The 18,920-nt window shown below is 38.2% G+C and overlaps 1 protein-coding gene across 2 annotated transcripts; it reads right to left on the bottom strand.

Moving 5' to 3' along the window:
• Positions 1-2,575: 2,575 nt before the first annotated feature.
• LOC140137386 (CDP-diacylglycerol--inositol 3-phosphatidyltransferase-like) lies at positions 2,576-17,922 on the bottom strand. Of its 2 annotated transcripts, none has more exons than XM_072159024.1 (7): positions 17,807-17,922; positions 11,339-11,480; positions 9,830-9,967; positions 9,277-9,433; positions 7,892-7,955; positions 6,017-6,098; positions 2,576-3,619 (listed from the first exon to the last, which is right to left on the bottom strand). In XM_072159024.1, exons 2-7 carry the CDS (start codon positions 11,415-11,417, stop codon positions 3,474-3,476), a joined length of 666 nt encoding a protein of 221 aa, XP_072015125.1. In that variant the 5' UTR covers positions 11,418-11,480; positions 17,807-17,922; the 3' UTR covers positions 2,576-3,473. The 2 variants fall into 2 exon arrangements, with proteins under 2 accessions (XP_072015125.1, XP_072015124.1); XM_072159023.1 differs by lacking the exon at positions 17,807-17,922 and adding an exon at positions 14,916-15,035.
• Between the last annotated feature and the right edge of the window lie 998 nt (positions 17,923-18,920).

Raw genomic sequence — 18,920 nt, 5'->3', positions numbered from 1 at the left:
AAAAACTGTCATATGGGCATGAAACTTGGTGGGTAGGTGCATCTTGACCTAGGACAGAACAAGTTTGTATTGATTAGTGGGTCAAGGTCACCCAGGGGTCATCTGAGGTCAAATTAGTAAAAATTGTTTTCCGCCTATTTTCTCGGAGACTAGGGGTCGCACGTTCCTCAAACTTGGTGGATGGATGCATCTGGACCTCAGACAGAACAAGTTTGTTTCAGTTAGTGGGCCAAGATCACCCGAGGTCATCCAGGGGTCATCTGAGGTCAAATTAGTAAAAACTATGGTATGGGCATGAAACTTGGTGGGTACAGTCAACTTTTATAGTCACATTTTTGGAAGGTCATTTGGGGGTCATCTGGGTCACCCAGGGGTCATCTGAGGTCAAATTAGTAAAAAATGTCGTATGCGCATGAAACTTGGTGGGTACAGTCACCTTTAGAGTCAAATTTTTGGAAGGTCATTTTGGGGTCATCTGAGGTCAAATTAGTCAAAACTGTCCTATGGGCATAAAACTTGGTGAGTACAGTCACCATCAGCCAGGTAATCGCGACAGCCGAGAACCGCCAAATACGGGTAACCGCCTAGTTATCATAATTTGTAAATTATGATAATATGTCGAACTTTGCTCTGTTGTCCTACGAAGACAACAAATTTGGCCGATTCCATTTAGGTGCAAGTTGGGACATGTGTAAACATTACAAATATGCAAAAAAAATCAGGTTTGAAAAAAATTAACCAATTTCATATTATAAGATCGTACATTATGGCTTTAAAAGAATGCGCGTTCAGCGAGCATATATTTTGAGTCACCAGTCCTTAATAATTCAATAACCCACTATTGTTGGTGTAAAAATGTTATAACCCCCCCCTATTTTTGGTATGAAAATTCTATGACCACCCCTTATATTCATGGCCCCTTACTCCTAATAATTGCAATGGTATTCATCCACCCAAGAGTGATTGTAATCCGCACTGAATGTTTAGGTATAGTTTTGTTGTGAATTTTGAAAATAGTTCACTCCGGGAAAAAAGAAACACAGACACTTTTCAGTCAGTTTATCCTTAGTTAAACTTTTTTATTTATATTGTATCCTCTTCTTAATTTTATCAATTCAATATATGCAAATAATGATCATTAAATATTAATTTGGAATCAAATTAAATATTCATACAATTTTATCGCGAGAGCACTTCTTTATACAGGGTGTCCCAAAAAGGGGGCCCCCTCCATTTCGCCCTCTTTTTCTCCTATTTCCGAAAAGTTGATCAAGTATACCGTATGTTGGTATGTAAAGAAGCCTTTACCCGTTAGCTTTAATAAACCGAAACAATAATTTCAATCGGCTCATAACTTTTGAAGATATGCCCTTTTAAAGAAATGTACCCGTTTTTCACTGATAAACAAACTATCTGTAAACGCCAAAAAAAACCAACTACATGTTACTTGGCAGTGGTAAAAATACATGTTCTGACTATACTCTACATCTTTGTCTTGACTCAAATGATAGTGAAGTCACCCCTCTTGAAAGAGTCACCAGCACAAAGTTTCTAGGCCTTCAAATTGATCAACATCTTACTTGGAAGGAGCATATCGTAAATGTCATTAAAACTTGTTCTCGAAATGTCGGCGTCATTAACAGAGTTAAACATTTTCTACCCAGTGAAGCTTTGTATACATTATATTGTTCGTTAGTCTTGCCGTACATGAATTATAGTATTTTAGCATGGGGATGTGCCTGCTCTTCATATATTCATAATCTGTTTAAAATTCAAAAAAGAGCATTGCGTATTATTAGTAACAGTAATTACAGTGATCTAGAACTAATCCTCTATTACTTAAATATAATACTTTAAGCATCAAAGATATGTACGCTCTAGAGCTTGGGACATTCATGTATAAACATACAAATTGCTTATTACCCAATGTTTTTGACGACCTTTTTACAAAGCACTCTGAAATTCACGCTATAAACACTAGATATAGAAACAATCTCATCTTACCTCGAGTCAAGAAAGTCTTTTGTGAGAAATCTATTAAATATGCAGGTATAAAGCTTTGGAATGCTATTGATTCTGATATCAAGTGCTCGTCATCAGTGAAGCAATTCCGGAAAAAGTATAAACAACATCTTATGCAAAGCTATTCTTAGTCTTTCAATCATGTGTACCTCACCAATATTTTGTTCATTAATTTCATTAATTTACTTCAATAATTAGTTTTTGATATGTGCATTTTTTTTTGTTTTTTCTTTGTTTTTTCCTTAAATGTTAACATAGGATATGTCATTGATGGACATGACAGCTGGTTGGTTGGACTCGGCATTTTTGTTGTCTACCAACCTGCTGCCATGTCAAATAAATGCCATATACCTGTATCAAGGGGTTACAGAGCTACAGGCCTTTGGGCCTTTACTGTAATTCCTTCACTCATCGTTGTATTATGTATTTCCATAATTATTATATTTGTATTATTATTTATATCTTTATAATGTATTATTCTTATGTATTTTTCTTGTATCATGTAATGAGTGAAAAGATAATAATAAATCTAATCTAAATCTAAATCTAAAACCTCCTCCGTGGACAGAGTGAAAAACGGATACATTTCTTTAAAAGGGCATATCTTCAAAAGTTATGAGCCGATTGAAATAATTGTTTCGGTGTATTAAATCTTTTATACATACCAACATATACTTGATCAACTTTTCTGAAATAGGAAAAAAATAGAGCGCAATGAGGGGCCTCTGTTTTTGGGACACCCTGTACGACACATAACCCTTTTCTATATTATACTTTTATATACATGTAAAACATAAATAGGTCTCTGTCGCAAACAGTATCGGACATTTCCTTTCGCCAGCGAAACTATACATATGCCCCTCCACCATCATAACCACCAATTAATGAATTACTAGTAACCTGGCATTCTACCGCGTAGGCGATTTTTCATTTATGAAGTAAAATGTCCCATACTGCTCTCGGTACATTTTAGTCACTAGCTTTGAATTTGCACACGATAGTTACTCGCTAGCTTCGAATTTGCACACGATAGTTACGCATTCGATGCTAGAGTATCATGGGCCTACGTTGCTATCGTTTTTCGGTCGGACAGCGTTGACATTTTTTGCAACGAGTTTTATTTTATTTTGGATCGATGAGTCAACTGTATCTTTTGAGTAAAATCTGTCGAGTTTGAAGTTGAACAGTCTAAAATTTTGTTGAAGTGCAATTTTAGCAATATTTTTGATGTGCACAGCGCTCGGCTGTGTTTACTCAAGTTCCAAACTTCATTGCTTTACGTACACGGTGTCGTGCTTCAGCGAACTGACTAGATTTTGAATGCAAAGGTCTCTAGCCTCGAATGTGAAGCTATCGCTGAGCAAATTCCGAGACTTCTCGAGCAATCCATATATAATACGTTTCTGCCCACGTTTCGTCCAATTGTCTATACGTTTGTCCACTTTGATACGTCAGTCCACCTTTTCTATATCAACAGAAACCAAGACATCAACTGCGCTGACAATTTTTCCAAAAACACTGATGACGGTCCTGATGATCGTGAATATGAAGCAGGGCCACATAATAATTACCCATAGACCAATGTTTAGGACAGGAACTGAAAGAAAGACGAGATTTTATAGGTACCGATAGTACTATAATAAGCATGGCTACTAACTTAAAGGATGGGTAGCGTTTGGACCAGAGGATGATTTAAGAAGCCCCATCATGCACTGTAAAAGTGTTATCACTAGAGTTTCAACTGCCACTTTACTTTTCAAATCCCATTGAACTCTGTGCAAAAGATGTTGTTTTAGAATTGCCCGTGTGTCATTATTACTTGGTCGATTTCAGATCTAAAGTGATGTATGCATGAAGGATAATTCACACCTACTGTAGATAACATAAAATGTGAAATCGACTAACCTTTAGAAGGTGTTTTTATTGTAAATATATCTGTCAAAATTCAAATTTCACCATGTACGTGTGTATGCAGTGGGCGGGCAGTGGTGTCATGTTCACTCACACAGCTGTGCTAACCGCAAGACTTGCTGGGAAGTGCTTAAATCATCCTCTGCGTTTGGACAGTATTTATTGTGGGACATAAGAGCACACCCAGAGGATGATTTAAGCACTACCCATCACGCCACTGTGTTGACTTGCGGTTTAAGCACAGCTGTGTGAGTGAACATGACACCACTGCTCGCACACTGCATAGACGTGCATGGTTAAATTTGAATTTGGACTGATATATTTACAATAAAAACACATTCACAATGTTGGTCGATTTCACATTTTAGGTGTGAATTATCCTTTATGCACACATCACTTTTGTTCTGAAATCGACCAAGTAATAATGACACACACACAATTCTTCTGCACAGAATTCAATGGGATTTGAAAAGTAAAGTGGCAGTTGAAACTCTAGTGATAACACTTTTGCAGTGCATGATGGGGCTTCCTTTAATCATCCTCTGGAGCACACCAGACATATCGAATTGCATTCTGAATACGAAGAATGTCCTTCTGATATCAAATAATTTTGATTTTTTAAATTCGCAATGTAATACACATTTTATGGCAAATGATTAAAAATTGATATTTTTGATATTTAACAGTACTCGAAGTAAACTTTATAAATCTGATGATATGTACTTAAAGTGTATGTAGGTGGGATGACAAGCCGACGATCAAAACACCAAAAAAAATTAGGTCTTTTGGGGAAAAAAATCCATATCTTCAATATGAAAGGTCAAAATTTTCAATTGATCGTCGGCTTTTCCTCCCAGCTATATACATACACTTTAAGAATATATCATTAGATTTATAAAATTTACTTCGAGGACTATTATATATCAAAATGTGAAAAATATCAAATTTTAATAATTTGTCATAAAATTTGTATTATATCGTGAATTTCAAAAATGAAAATTATTTGATATCAGAAAGACATTCTTCGTATTCAGAATGCAATTCGATATGTCTGATGTGCTCTCATGTCCCACAAAAAATACTGTCGAAATGGTCGAAACGCTCCAAAGCCAGGGACGAAAGCAAAGCAAACATGAATAGCGCCATTCACAAAAGGTACAGGTTTTTTGAGCAAATCGTATACACAAAGTTCTTACATGTCTTATATGAACAAGTAAACCTGCAAATTTCTGGGCCAACCATTTCAAAAGAGTTGAGAGCTTAATAATTCGTGGCCAAATAAGGCGGAACATTCGGCACACTTGTAAAGCGCACATCGACATCGCCTGGTAAATAATTACGTTGTACAGCAGGGAAACTAAATCACTACCCGGGATAGATACACGTGTATGTAAAAACACTTACGGTACAAAAACAACTGCGCGGATTCCTGGTTGTCCAATGAACTCACGCTGTTTCTTTGTGTTTGTAAGTTTATAACATTTGGCTCCAGAGGGCCATTCAAACTTTCTGAGTGCGTACCACTTTTAAGAGCCATACTTTTAAACTCCTCCCACTTTCACAACTGGGAGATTACAAGTACATTTTAGTTCTGACGAACACTTATTGGTATTTAGGTTCAGTAAATATCACCTCAAACATCAATAAATTTGATAATATCAGAATAATGTTGCTTAAATTCGGAAATGTTACCCCCACAATAATCAAATTCAATCTACTTAAATCCACCATTCTAGGCTAATTCACTACATTATGAGCACCATAATGTAAACTAATGGAAAGTACATTTTCTGTCAAACAATTATTTTACACCATCTCCCGACACACCCCAATTAATATTTAGCCCGTGTGGTTTATGCAGGTCCCTTCCAGACGAGTCTTGGAATTTTGCGAAAAAATATTCCATATTAAATGTCAAGTCTGTACGTGTATCGATGATTTGCTCAAAACCCTTCACACTTTTGTGGATGGGGCCGGGGCTCTTCATGTTTGCATGTTTTAAAAGCGCTCGATAGTAGGCCTAAGCACATATGCAAACTATCGGGTTTTTAATATACGTTAAAATGAATTTATTTTTACTCACCTACTGGTCCGGTAGTGTAGTGAACCAAGTATAACATCAACCAGAATATCCAATCACCCCATATGGTATAATAACCTAAATCCTGAGAATTATTGCCAAGATAAAAAGAAAACCATACAGAACATTCAATTGGATTTGGAAGGTATAGGCTATACCGGTATATTTACCTGAGACTTTATTTTTTCTTTCCACATTTCAACAGTCGGAGGCATTTCGTAATTCTCATATTAAAATCTATGCCGATCTGGAAAATTATACCATAGGAGGGGGGACCATACCACCCAATATCATTTCCACGTCTCAAAAACCGGACATTGTGTTATACTGGCCTTCTGACAAGCGAGTCATTCTCTTTGAGTTGTCGGTACCATTTGAACCAAACATCAGTAAAGCTCATTACACCAAACTTGATCGCTATTCTTCCCTGGTTGCCGACATCACTAACGCCGGGTACTGTTGCTCACTTGTTGCTGTTGAAGTAGGCTCAAGAGGCTTCATTGACGCCGACAACAAGAATAGTCTGACTCGTCTGTCAAAAGATCTCAATCTTCCCACAAAGTATTCTGATCTCAAGACCCAGTTGATTAAATCGGCGCTAATGTCATCTTATTCCATTTTCATCGCCAGATATGAAACATCTTGGAATGTAAATGAAATTATTTAACTTTTTCTTCCCGCCATGAGTATTTCCAACTTTGTTTATTTATTTAAATGTTTGTATTTTTGTCCTGCCTTGCCTGCAACCGGAATGGGTTGCAGTAGATCTGGGCTTTATATGTGTTTTTCTTTATGTTGAATAAAGATGATTTATATATATATAGTCCATGGGAACAGAAGTTTTTGGTTCCGAACAGGTTTTTTTTTATTCTGAACATGTTTTTCAAACATGAAAGGTCATAAACCAGAAAGGTTTGTGTTGTATTCCGAATTGTCATTTGTGGGAAAGGGAATAGTCCTAAGGATCGCGATCGTTTATCCGAAAATTATTGTTATTCCGAAAGATTATTTCTCCGATAGTTTGTCACTATACGAAAGGTTTTTATTCTGACCATTACTCCAGTCTATATTCCGACAGATAATTCACCGGTATTTTTAGAGTCATAAGTTTTCCGCTTCAGTTCTTGGAAGGCAAGAATAACATAAGCAATAATTATATCATGAATTAGGGATGAAATCAAAACTCGACCGGCGGTTGACCGGCGGTCCCCGTCCGGTTGCCAGAACAATATCAACCGGACGGAACTGCCGGTCGAGTTTTAGCAACCGGACAGAACCGCCGGTCAACCGTCGGTCGAGTTTTGATACCACCCTTATCATTTTGATGGGTCTATCGCCCGAGCTTTAAAACCGTACCCCCATTTCTATAGGAGTAATTTCTAGGATTAAGTTATATCATTATCAATAGCATTAATTAGCCTTTTCGAGATATGGGTGACACAATAGGATGGCGCTAGGGCGTAGCCAGCTTTTTGGACAGGGGTGGCAAAATAAAATTTCGGTGGCACAGACGAAAATTACAGATGCATCATACAATACATAGAGACTGTGTGTCTTCGAGCTTTAAAAGAAGGCTTTATCTGGGACGATGTGCGCGCGTAGCGAACAAAAATTTGGTATTATAATGGAAGTGGCTTTATCTTTACAACGTGCGCGCGTAGCGCTTAAAATTGTTGGTATTTTACACTATTTTGGCCCATGATCGGGCTGAATTTTGGTAGAAAAGGGGCTCCTTGGGACACTTTTTTCTTTCATTTTTTGTGCCCCCTCCCTGGCTACGCTACCCTGCTACTGGGTTTTACCCATATTGAAGACTGCCCTCCTATTGTGTACGCCATATCTCGAAACGGTTAATGGAGTCTGCGAGATTGTACTTACGGTTTCATATGCTTGCAGCAACCAATTCGTGCTCTTCGACATGTCATTGCCTGTTAAGTCGCAACTATTGAAAAAAAATGGAAAAAAAAAAATTGTAACGGTACAGATTCGATTCTTTCTCGATAACTCATCAGTCATCAGATTCAATACGGACACCGCCAAGGATCTAGCGAGCAAAAAAATATCATTAAAGCATATTCCGAATGTTAATCTTTAGGCTGTTGGAGGAGAACATGACCTTGCGGTGTTTGCATCCAAATATTAAGACAATGGCTCGTGTTTTATAAAGGAGATTCATTATCGGGAAAGCGTAAATGCCCAAAAACGTTTGTTTGATATATGATTAGCCTTAACTCAAGAACTGCACCACCTATAGAAATATAAATGCAATTCACTCATTTCCTATAAGATCAAAGATGCAAAGTACATTGCAGATTTTTAGTTATCTGGTAAAGTGTGGCTCCTACCATCCCACTAGCCTTAAGCAAAACAAGAAAACATAACATTACACAATTATTAGACCAAACACAATTAGCTACAATATTATTAGACCAAATCCTGCAAGCTGGTGAGCTTTTCGTTTCTTTTACAATCCGACAATTTTCCACGAAATTTAACCCAACAAAACTCGTCCCGAGAAATCCCCGGATCCACACCAGTCCTTCAACTGCTAAGCACGATCATCGGGCTGCGTTGCATTGTTCCGCCATGGTCTCGTGGTTGTGGGCAGAGGAACTAAGGCTAATCCCGACCTCCATTCGGTTGTGTAACTTATCTTCGGGAAAAGTAAAACCAAACCTTAATTTGACAATGAATGTTCAGAGAAGTTTTAGGGCCTACTCAATCCGAGGCCGGACGAGTGCAGATCCGTCGGAACACGCTTTTCAATACGGAATAAATGCTAACCTCATCGTGACATCATGCAAGCAGCAAAGTTCATTTCCTATTGAAAAAGCGTTATCCGACGGATCTGCAGTCGACCATGTACCATTCTGATCATGTCAACAGTTGCCATTAATATTGCCGGCAGTTTTACGTGTGACGTCAAATTCATGTCTCGTCCGGCGTCAAGCGTCTCCCGAAGATAATTTGCACATTAAAACCTGTCTAATATTTCTGGACAGTGCGGTCTGCAGACCTACCACCGGTACTATACTGAACCTAACCGAGATATACAAATCCGAAGGCAGGCCAGTCTTGAGTGTCGACAAATTCCAGTCCCGCGCCGCCGTCCTGACGTCGACGGTCCTGGCTCAGTCCGCAGCCGCTGTCCCTATATACATAGATTTTTTTAATTACAAATGCGATGAAAGGGGTAGCATCCGATGCCATCCGATGTAACCAACCTGCCTCAATACTTGCTTCTTCTCAGTACTTTAATTTACCTTTGTCTGTAAATCCAAGTTGAAAACTGGTTAATAACCGTATGGCATATGATAATGAAGGCATAATCAGGGTAAATCATACACAGAAGGGTTTTGTGACCCACTTCGAAAACGGTGAAATCCAAAATAGCGTCCAATAGCTCGCCAAATTTAGATCCTATACAATATAACATAATATCAATGAAAAAGTAAACAAAAATAAGTTAGTTATATACTCCTGTTTTCTGATTGGTTCGTCATGCGACCGTCGTGTCAAAAAATCGCCAGTCGGACATAACACGGTGCTGCACGAAATGGGTAAATCGTTTGAATTTGCCGGGTTTACCCACTGTGAAATACTGTCCTCTTTCTGTACATTTCTGAAGACATTAAAGAAGTAAAGATTGTGAGAATAAAGAGGGCCCACGATGAAACCCTGGGGTACTCCAGTGAGCTCCTGTGTAGCATAATTATGTGTAGCAGTTTGTGACTGATCTTACACAATTCGTCTCTTTACATGTACCAGCGATTAAAAAATATTATAGTGATACAATTATTTTAGTTGATAACTTACGTTGTTTGAACTTCCGTGCTACCTTGCCGTCCACCTCATCTAACACACAGTTGGCCAACCACATAATGGCTCCAAACACATAGTCGTGATCAAGAGCTCGCCATAATCCCCACATAAACAAAACAGCGCGGACGTAGCCTGAAAAATAGAAATAGAAACAATTATTTAATAATCATCATATCAAAATAAGCTACAGGCGGTGTGACACTAAACTTCATAAATGCCAATGGCGACGGCATGTACGAGGAAAAGTCCCCCTAAACTTACCCCCTCCCCTCCCCGTTTCTTCCGGGTCAGGACAAAATCCAACTATAAGTGTAGTTCCAAAACATCAGTAGGTCTGAAGACGAAGTAAATATGATAAATTTAATAGTTATACAGGTCCGGGGTCTGTATAATGACCGTGATCGTGATGAACCCGCATGCACCGTAATGTTCGTGACGGATCCGTGGGTCTGAATAATGGCCGTGACGAACTCAGACCGTAATGTTCGTGCCGGACCCGGGTCTGTATAATGGCCGTGACGAACCCGGACCGTAATGTTCGTGACGGATCCGTGGGTCTGAATAATGGCCGTGACGAACTCGGACCGTAATGTTCGTGCCGGACCCGGGTCTGTATAATGGTCGTGACGAACCCGGTCCGTAATGTTCGTACAAGCCCGACCATCAGTTATCAGTCCGATATAATTAAAATATTATTAATTATTATAGTTGGAAAAACTAATTTATGATTCTGCTAATTCTTTAATAAGAGGCTATACATATATTTACAATATAAAATCACATACCAAGTTGATCCAACGGTATACCCAGCAAACACAAAACGTTTTCGACATCATTCGCAAAAGGTCATAAATGGTTGTCAGAAAACGTTTAAATGTCGGCTTATATAAAGGGTACATTAATGGTATAAAACGTTTTCGTAATATTAAATAACATTTGTTGGTAATTTACTGCACAGTAAACACAAATGTTTTACAGAAAACATTTAAATGTCGGGTTATAAAAAGGGTATAAAAACGCTTTAATAACATTCCAAAAACATTTTTGAAAACTTGATACAAATCATTCTAAACAGAATGTTATTTTGGGGTTGAAAAAATATTTTGCAAAAAATGTTTGCCCAAAATATTTACAATAACGTTTTTAAAATGTTTTTACGCCCTTTATATAACCCGACATTTAAATGTTATTAAAACGTTTTGTAAAAAACATTTAAAGAACATTTCTGTGCTTGCTGGGTGCAAATATTTTAACATAATGTTATTTTAGTGTTGACAAAATATTTGGCCAAAATGTTTGCAAAAATAGTTTACAATAACATTTCGAAAACATTTAAAAAATATTGTTGTAGTGTGTTTTCATACAAAACGTTTTCATGACCTTTATCATGTTTATATAACCCGACATTTTAATGTTATTAAAACGTTTTTACCTAAACCAAAACCCAAAATATAACTTATTTAAAACGTTTTAAAAACGTTTTTGTGTTTGCTGGGTACTCACATATTATATTTGGAGCATTCAACAGAACATCTATTTTCCGTTTTCCTCCATAGTCCATGTAGTCTCTGACGATGGACATTTTATCTCCCAAACCAGAGTACACAAAAAAAGTCAGCTATGAAATGATGATTCTTGGACAGAACTGTATATAGAATAAAGAAACAACCGTTTTTCAGTCTGAGATATTAGAAAGTATGTATGTATAATGCTAAAAGAACAGTAATATCATCATTTCAATATATTTTCATGACTTATCATATCATGATAGGGACTATATACTTAAAGGATGCGAGCCATATCCCTTAAGATTTTTTTATTTTGAGTGTCATTTATATCTGACCCTGTTGAAAATCAAATCTACAATTAAATATTCATTTGTACAAAATTGAATAGGGCCTATTATAGGCCAAGGTCACATAGGCGTATATAATGAACTTCAGCTATCTCACGGGTCCATCTCATCCTTGGCGATTTTAATGCCAGAATAGGAACAGGCAGTCATCTTTCCCATCCTTGGGTTATTGGTCCAGGAGTACAATCTCAGACCGGCCCAGATGAGATTCCCGCAACCCAGGAACCGTCTCTGGACATGGACCCATCCAGCTGGATCAACCCATGCACAGTTAGATCACATACTAATAAACAGCAAGTGGGTAAATTCTCTCCGCAACTGTCGAGCATACAACTCAATAGAAGTGGACTCCGATCATCGTATTGTGAGCACCCGTCTAGCTGCCAGTCTGCGAACTAGCAAAGGAAAACCTTGCAAGAGACCAAAATTCAACTGGAAGAAGTTGCAAGATCCTGGTACAAAGGAGGAATTTCAGCTGGAGCTATCAAACAGATTCCAGGTCTTGAGCATGGATGACACCACACCCATCTCTGATAGGTATGAGACCTTCGAAACAGCGGTCCGTGAAGTTGCTGAGAAAGTTATTGGAAAGCAAGAGTCATGCGGACTACCAAGTTGGGTATCAGATGCAACCATCAGACTTAAACTTGAAAGGGATGAGGCCAAAAAGCGGTACTCCATTTCAAAGTCTCGTCAATCTAGAGAAAGATGGAGGAACTTGAACACCAGCCTTAACAACTCTTATAAATCTGATGAGCTTGCTACCCTCAATAAGCAGATGGAAGACCTGAAGCTGGCCGACGAGATGGGGAATTATACCACCACCTGGAAAATTATACACTCGCTTTCTGGGAAGAACTCAAGGAAAGGGGTGAAAGTCAAAAAGAGAGATGGATCAGCTCCAACCAGTGACCATGAACTGCTTGAGGAATGGAAGGAATATTTTAGCTCACTCCTTAACAACGACAGTGGCACAGCAGCTTCAAAACTTCCTGCACCAGCTGTTGAAGATCTTCCTATTATCACTGAGCCCCCAACTCGTGAAGAAGTAGTATAACTGCAGAAGCACTTCAGGGAGGAGGGGATAGCATGATTGATATGATTCTCGAATTCTGTATGGAAGTATTCTCAACGCTGACACCGCCACGTCAATGGGTTACGAATGTAATCATTCCTCTACCAAAGAAAGGTGACCTCTCTCTCTCTCATGACAAACTACCGTGGTATGTCGCTTATGTCCATTGCCGCAAAAGTGTACAACAAGATCCTTTTGAACAGGATCCGACCCCACATTGATCCTATACTGAGAAGCAACCAGGCTGGCTTTAGATCGGGTCGCAGCTGTGCTCAGCAAATACACATTTTGAGGAGGATCATGGAAGCCTTCAAGGAGTACCAACTTCCCTTAACAGTCACTTTTGTGGACTTCAAAAAAGCCTTCGACTCCATCAACAGGTCCGTCATGTTTTCAGTGCTGCGGCATTATGGAATACCAAAGGTTGTAGTCAATGCCATCCAGGCTTTCCAAGTAACAACTAGAGTGCTTCAGGGTGATGTGTTGGCACCATTCCTGTTCATTATCCTGGTAGACTACCTTCTGATGAAATCAACTTCTGGAATTGACGCTGGAATTGTTACCTACCCACGTCGGTCAAGCAGGTATCCTGCCAAGATGCTGAATGACCTGGATTTTGCTGATGATATTGCCCTGCTGGAATCTTCCATAGACCGGGCCCAGTCACAGCTTACTAGGACTGCAACTGCAGCAGCAGATCTAGGCCTTGTCATCAGCGCACCTAAGACAGAATATATGACTGCAAATTGTAACGCCCAACCAGCACCAGCACCAGAAGTCTATGGTAGTACCATCAACCATGTCACAGACTTCAAGTATTTGGGTTCCAAGATGGGCTCTAGTGTTGGAGACCTAAGAAGAAGAAAAACACTAGCCTGGGCAGCTTTCTGGAAACTGGAACGCCTTTGGAGAAGCCCGTCCTTGCCAATCGAAACAAAAATCAAGCTGTTTCAGACAACGTGTGTTACTGTCTTTCTGTACGGGTGCGAGTCATGGAAAACAAGATCAATGCATTTGCAACATCTTGCTACAGAGTCATGTTAAACATCAAGCGTGTGGATCGGATTCCAAATGAAACCATCTACAACCTGACCAACACCACTCCACTGGTTGCCAGAGTCAAGATTCATCAACTCAAATTTCTCGGCCATATACTGCGTCTTGAAGATGGCGAGCCTGTGAAAGAATATGCGCTTTATATTCCACCACATGGGAACAGGAAACCGGGACGGCCGCGCACACTGTACTTACAGTACGTCCAGCACCTGGGAGATACTGAAGGACTAGCTTACTTACTAACTAACTATTCCACTCGGTCTTAAATGGGTATATCACGAAATGCCACGAAGCTTTAAACCTCCGAGTGGTGTCAAATGAAAGAGAGAGAAATAAGAAATACAATAAAAAAAACACCGGGGTCAATAGATTTTCACCGTTAAAATGGGAAACTTGGTATTTAACCTAAATATGTGTTACTTTTTACCAAACATCACCATAATGCTAATTACGGTTAAGGTTAGAGGTTAAGATTAGGGTTAGGCCAGTTAGGGGTTAGGTTTAGGGTCGTTTGTCTTAGATGAGACATTATATTTACCATGCATTGAACAAACAGGAGAATAAATTAGCAGGTAACTTCCATGCTCGAAGGCAAAGCTATATACCAAGTTAAGTTGTCCGACGCAGTATTTAGCCTGTCATTACTTTACATTTTGCTTTAGGTCACTCACATCCCAACGCGGCATCCAACAGCAGGACCAATGAGATGCCTTCTTACATACTAATGTAAACAGAGAGCTACGGAGAGTACGTGTTTCTGCTACATCTCCTGGCCACCATGCAATCTCATGACTAAAACCAAGCAACTATTTGGGGCTATAACATGTTGTACAAGAGACGGCATTTTAACTCGTCTAGTAATAGTATATCTTTCTCACACACATTATTCACGCTTCAAGCAAGTACTAAAGGGATATGCTAAAGAACTGCAATGTACTAGATGTTTTAGGCAATGTGAACAAATAGATTCTCCGGAACAAAAAGTACAAAACAAATTGAAATACATGTACATTGTATGTATATTGCCGAATTTACTCAAAATTGCGTTATCCTTCAAATTATTATAGCACATAGAAAATGAAAATAAACCCTACCTGTATCTTTTGATGCGTCTATAATCTTAAATGCACGACTTCCACGTCCCTCGATTTTGAGTGTATCGGGAAGTCGAATGCTTCAGAGTTAAATTTGTCAAATACGCGTAGTTTTACTCTCGTTTTGCTGCCTGAATAAGCAAGCTGAATGAATGACATTGGCCTATATACCCTGTGATTGTCTGCCAGATATGTAAAATATTTTACGCCCGAGGGCACTTACATATATTGGCATGCGTCATGTGCCTGTCAACAGACCCCCAGTATTCCACGCGATGACCCCCTTTTTTCATCAGCTTTATTACACCCAATGATTCTTTCCTTTGTTTGTTAGGAATTTACACCAAATTTGCACATTTTTGCGCTCTTCGCGCGCATTTTGAACGAAGTTAACATTTTTGTAGCTATAAAGTTTAATTAAAATTGTATTTTTTCGCAAAGCTTCGCCTATAATCATAGACAGTAGAGGCCTATTTGCCCAGAAAGTTACCTTTTCACGCTGTCAATGACACTTATTTTAAGCGTTCTCACACTAAATGACCCCCGGACATAGACGTAGACATGTGGTACGTCACTTTCATTATGCGAGTGCCCCCCCCCCCTCCGGCTAACATGTCATACAGGTAAGATGAGGAAACAAGAACAGTCTTTAACAAGAACAGCCCTTAAAAGAGCATGCTCTGCGCAGGAGTTTTTGGCCAGATTATTTTCTTAGTATAGGCGTACGTACGACATAATGAAGTTGTGAGGCCCTTCTTTGGTTATTAAACGTAGTAAAACATGTTTGGAGCATTGAAATGAATTCTGGCGTGCACATCTACAATGCAACTCCAAAGTTCATGTGATAAGGACGGGGATAAGGACACATCACAATGTGGAATAATTGTAGCTGAATAAAATCAGAAAAAGAATAGTTTGGCCTATCTATACTGTGAAGGTCAATTGTAGGGTACACTATTAGTGTACCCTACATTTAGTAAAATTAGTAAAAATTATTATCATCATTACATAGCGAGTGTGTAGAAGAATTCAAATATCACATGTATGCTTTTGCAGCCCTGTGGTTCTTGAGTTATGTTGTAAAGAATGCTGAAACAACAACACTTTTGTATAACTCATTAACAACAATAAATCAAGCAAGTTTTCAAAGTAATGTGATTTGTAGAATGAACTTTTGCAAAACATCAAAGTTTTATTTTTCAATAATATATTGATTTTGATAATGAAAATCGATTTTTTTGGCTCCTTGACCAACAACACATCATGTACCCGGTACCCTTAAACACATTTGTCAGGACAAATAGTAATTCAATTTTACGGTAAATAACCGTAAAGTTTACGGGAAATTGCCGTAAAATAACGGTAATATTTTACAGTGTAGTAAAAGGGATATGCTAGCTCCCGATACACGATACGTCGGTGGTTTTTGTCTTTTTAATCCAAATTTTGGATGTTGATGTACATATTAAAAAGTTTTTAACAAAATATTCACAGCAGTAAAAAGAATTATAAGGATTGAATGAACATTTCTACTACAAATTCAGCATATTTTTAGATTAGTAACCTATATTATACTGTTTGATAATTGCCTTTATTTCAAACGGACATTTAATAATTCAAAGCACACGTTTTATAATTTTAAGGACAAGGTCGCGTCGCAGAAGTGAATGAAGCACACGTGCAATTTTTTGATTCGTGGGCATTCGTGTAATAAAAATATCTTTAAAAGGGAGAGCTTGGTCATATTACCAAACCTTAATGATTATATTATATCAAAAATGAATGAGTCCAATCTGATCCAATCAGACCATACATATCGGGTCCTAGCCAGGACTCAATATCAAAACTCGAATCCAGGAAATGACTTACAGTCGGCTAGTCGTCATTCAAGATTGAAACCTAGTCACGTATCATTCGGTGTCGAGTCCTAGACTAGTCAGGACTCGATACCGGTATCAAACTCGATTTGTAAGAAAGGAATCACAGTCACCACCATCCTCAAGATTTAAATCAGGTTTCACAATCGCTATCGTAGTAGTTAATTTAATCTGAAGTAAATACGATTGAAAACGATTTTCAAACTAAAGAATGAACGGCTCTTTTCAGAGCCACCAGAGCTTACTAAATGATAGAAATGCTTGGTATATTCTTTTTGCTTAGATGTTCATAGTTTTGAATATCATAATGTATGAACCATGAGTAAGATTTTGCAAGATCAAGCAATCAATCAATCAATCAAACAATCAATCAAGTCCCGGAATCAAGTATGAAATAAACCAATTAATCCAATCGATCGATCTTTCATTCAGTCAAAATTAGCTGAGGCTGCTGATTCGTGGAGGATCGAGCTGAATCCGAGCTGATTCTGATCATCCCGGAATTCTGATATCCATCACTAAACAGTGGCACTATGAGAGACTATAAGCAGTATCAGTATGCAGACTTTTTATTAGACATGCAATATTGTATGTAACATATCTACGTTATTTAATCTATTGCCATTCTATTTCCAGTAATGTTTAAGTTCTAACGAATGTTTGATGACGTAAAATCGATAATATATTTCTATACCATACAGATATTATACGTAATATATTATCGATTTTACGTCATCAAATATTCGTTAGAACTTAAACATTACTGGAAATAGAATGGCAATAGATTAAATAGCGTAGATATGTTACATACAATATTGTACGTCTAATACTCGGAGTCTGCATACTGCTTATTGGTAAAAAGTGCAATACAAATCGAAATATGCATGTTTATTGCCAGCTGCATCATGCATGAATTAACTAAAAAGCACCTAAAACATATCGAATTTACTCATAGTTATACGGTATCTTCAAATTAAAACATCACAGAAAATGAAAATATAACACCTTACTTACCTGTAACTTTTGGTGCGTCTTATGATGATATTATCTTCACTCATGTGAGCACGTTCGATTTTGAGTGTATCGGGAAGTCGAACTTACCAGGCCATGCTTACAGAATAGAATTAGAATCTGTCGAACTTGATCACTATGAGCTTAGCTTTGCATGTAATTTTGTAGTAAGTGTTTACTGCCTGAATAAGCAAGCTCAATGGATGACATTGGCCTTGTGACTGCCTACATGCACGGGGGCACCACGCATATTATTAGCATGCGTCAGGTGCCCGATGACATGTGCAAATCTGCACATTTTTGCGCTCTCCGCGCGCATTTTGAACGAATTAAACATCTTTGTAGCTGTTTTAGCTTCAAAATTGCATATTGTTGCAAAGTTTTGCCCATTTTTGCCCAGATGAATGACCCCCATTTTCTTTGAGCCCCCACTGAATGACCCCCTTTTTTGGACAAAAATAGACCCCTATTATCACTCTAAGAAATAAAGGTTCTAGATATAATAGAACCTTTCTTGTCCTCTCAGGGGAACCCTCCTCTTGAACCTCTAAAAGATTCTTTAATTTTGGAGAACTCTTAAAGGATCTCTATTAAAGAACCGAAGACGGTTCTGTATCACATTCTTGGGCCCCCATGATATTTGATGGTTTCGGGCACCATTTTTGGTACATTCTCCGATAAAGTGTTCAAAATGCCAAATCTGTGTCGCCCGGAGTTTTCAGACTTGTTTCGTCAGAAAGAAATGACTTATAACATATACTTAGGAGATATCTAAAATATGTGGGGCTAGAGGTTGTAGTGCCTAGAAAGTATAAAACAATAAAGCTGATTATGAATATCCATTGTTTTCCTCCATGTCGCTAGTCAAGGTGCGTTCTGTATAACGATCAAGTATGGGTATAAACTTAAGTCGGTACGTTTTTATACTTGCACCATTAAGGTGGGAAAGTGCTTAACAGATACGTTACCGCAGATACGTTACCCCAATACGTAGAAGTAATATTGCTTAAAAATGAAGTATTGTTAAAAAATCACCCATACGTTGTTTCGTGTTCTGACACTGACTGAAGTTTACGATTCTGCATGATTTTCATGAATTCTTCGTGATTAGCATTTT

Source organism: Amphiura filiformis, chromosome 17 (genome assembly GCF_039555335.1).
Source record: "Amphiura filiformis chromosome 17, Afil_fr2py, whole genome shotgun sequence".
Taxonomy (NCBI): Eukaryota; Metazoa; Echinodermata; class Ophiuroidea; order Amphilepidida; family Amphiuridae; genus Amphiura; species Amphiura filiformis.
This window is presented reverse-complemented; position numbering and strand designations above follow the sequence as displayed.

Coding starts and splice junctions, on each gene's coding strand:
- LOC140137386 (XM_072159024.1), bottom strand. CDS start 11,417: ATGTCCATCGTCAGAGACTACATGGACTATGGAGGAAAACGGAAAATA. Junction 9,968..11,338: donor GAATGCTCCAAATATAATAT/GTGAGTACCCAG, acceptor TCTATTTTTCAG/GCTACGTCCGCGCTGTTTTG. Junction 9,434..9,829: donor AGCACGGAAGTTCAAACAAC/GTAAGTTATCAA, acceptor TATATTGTATAG/GATCTAAATTTGGCGAGCTA.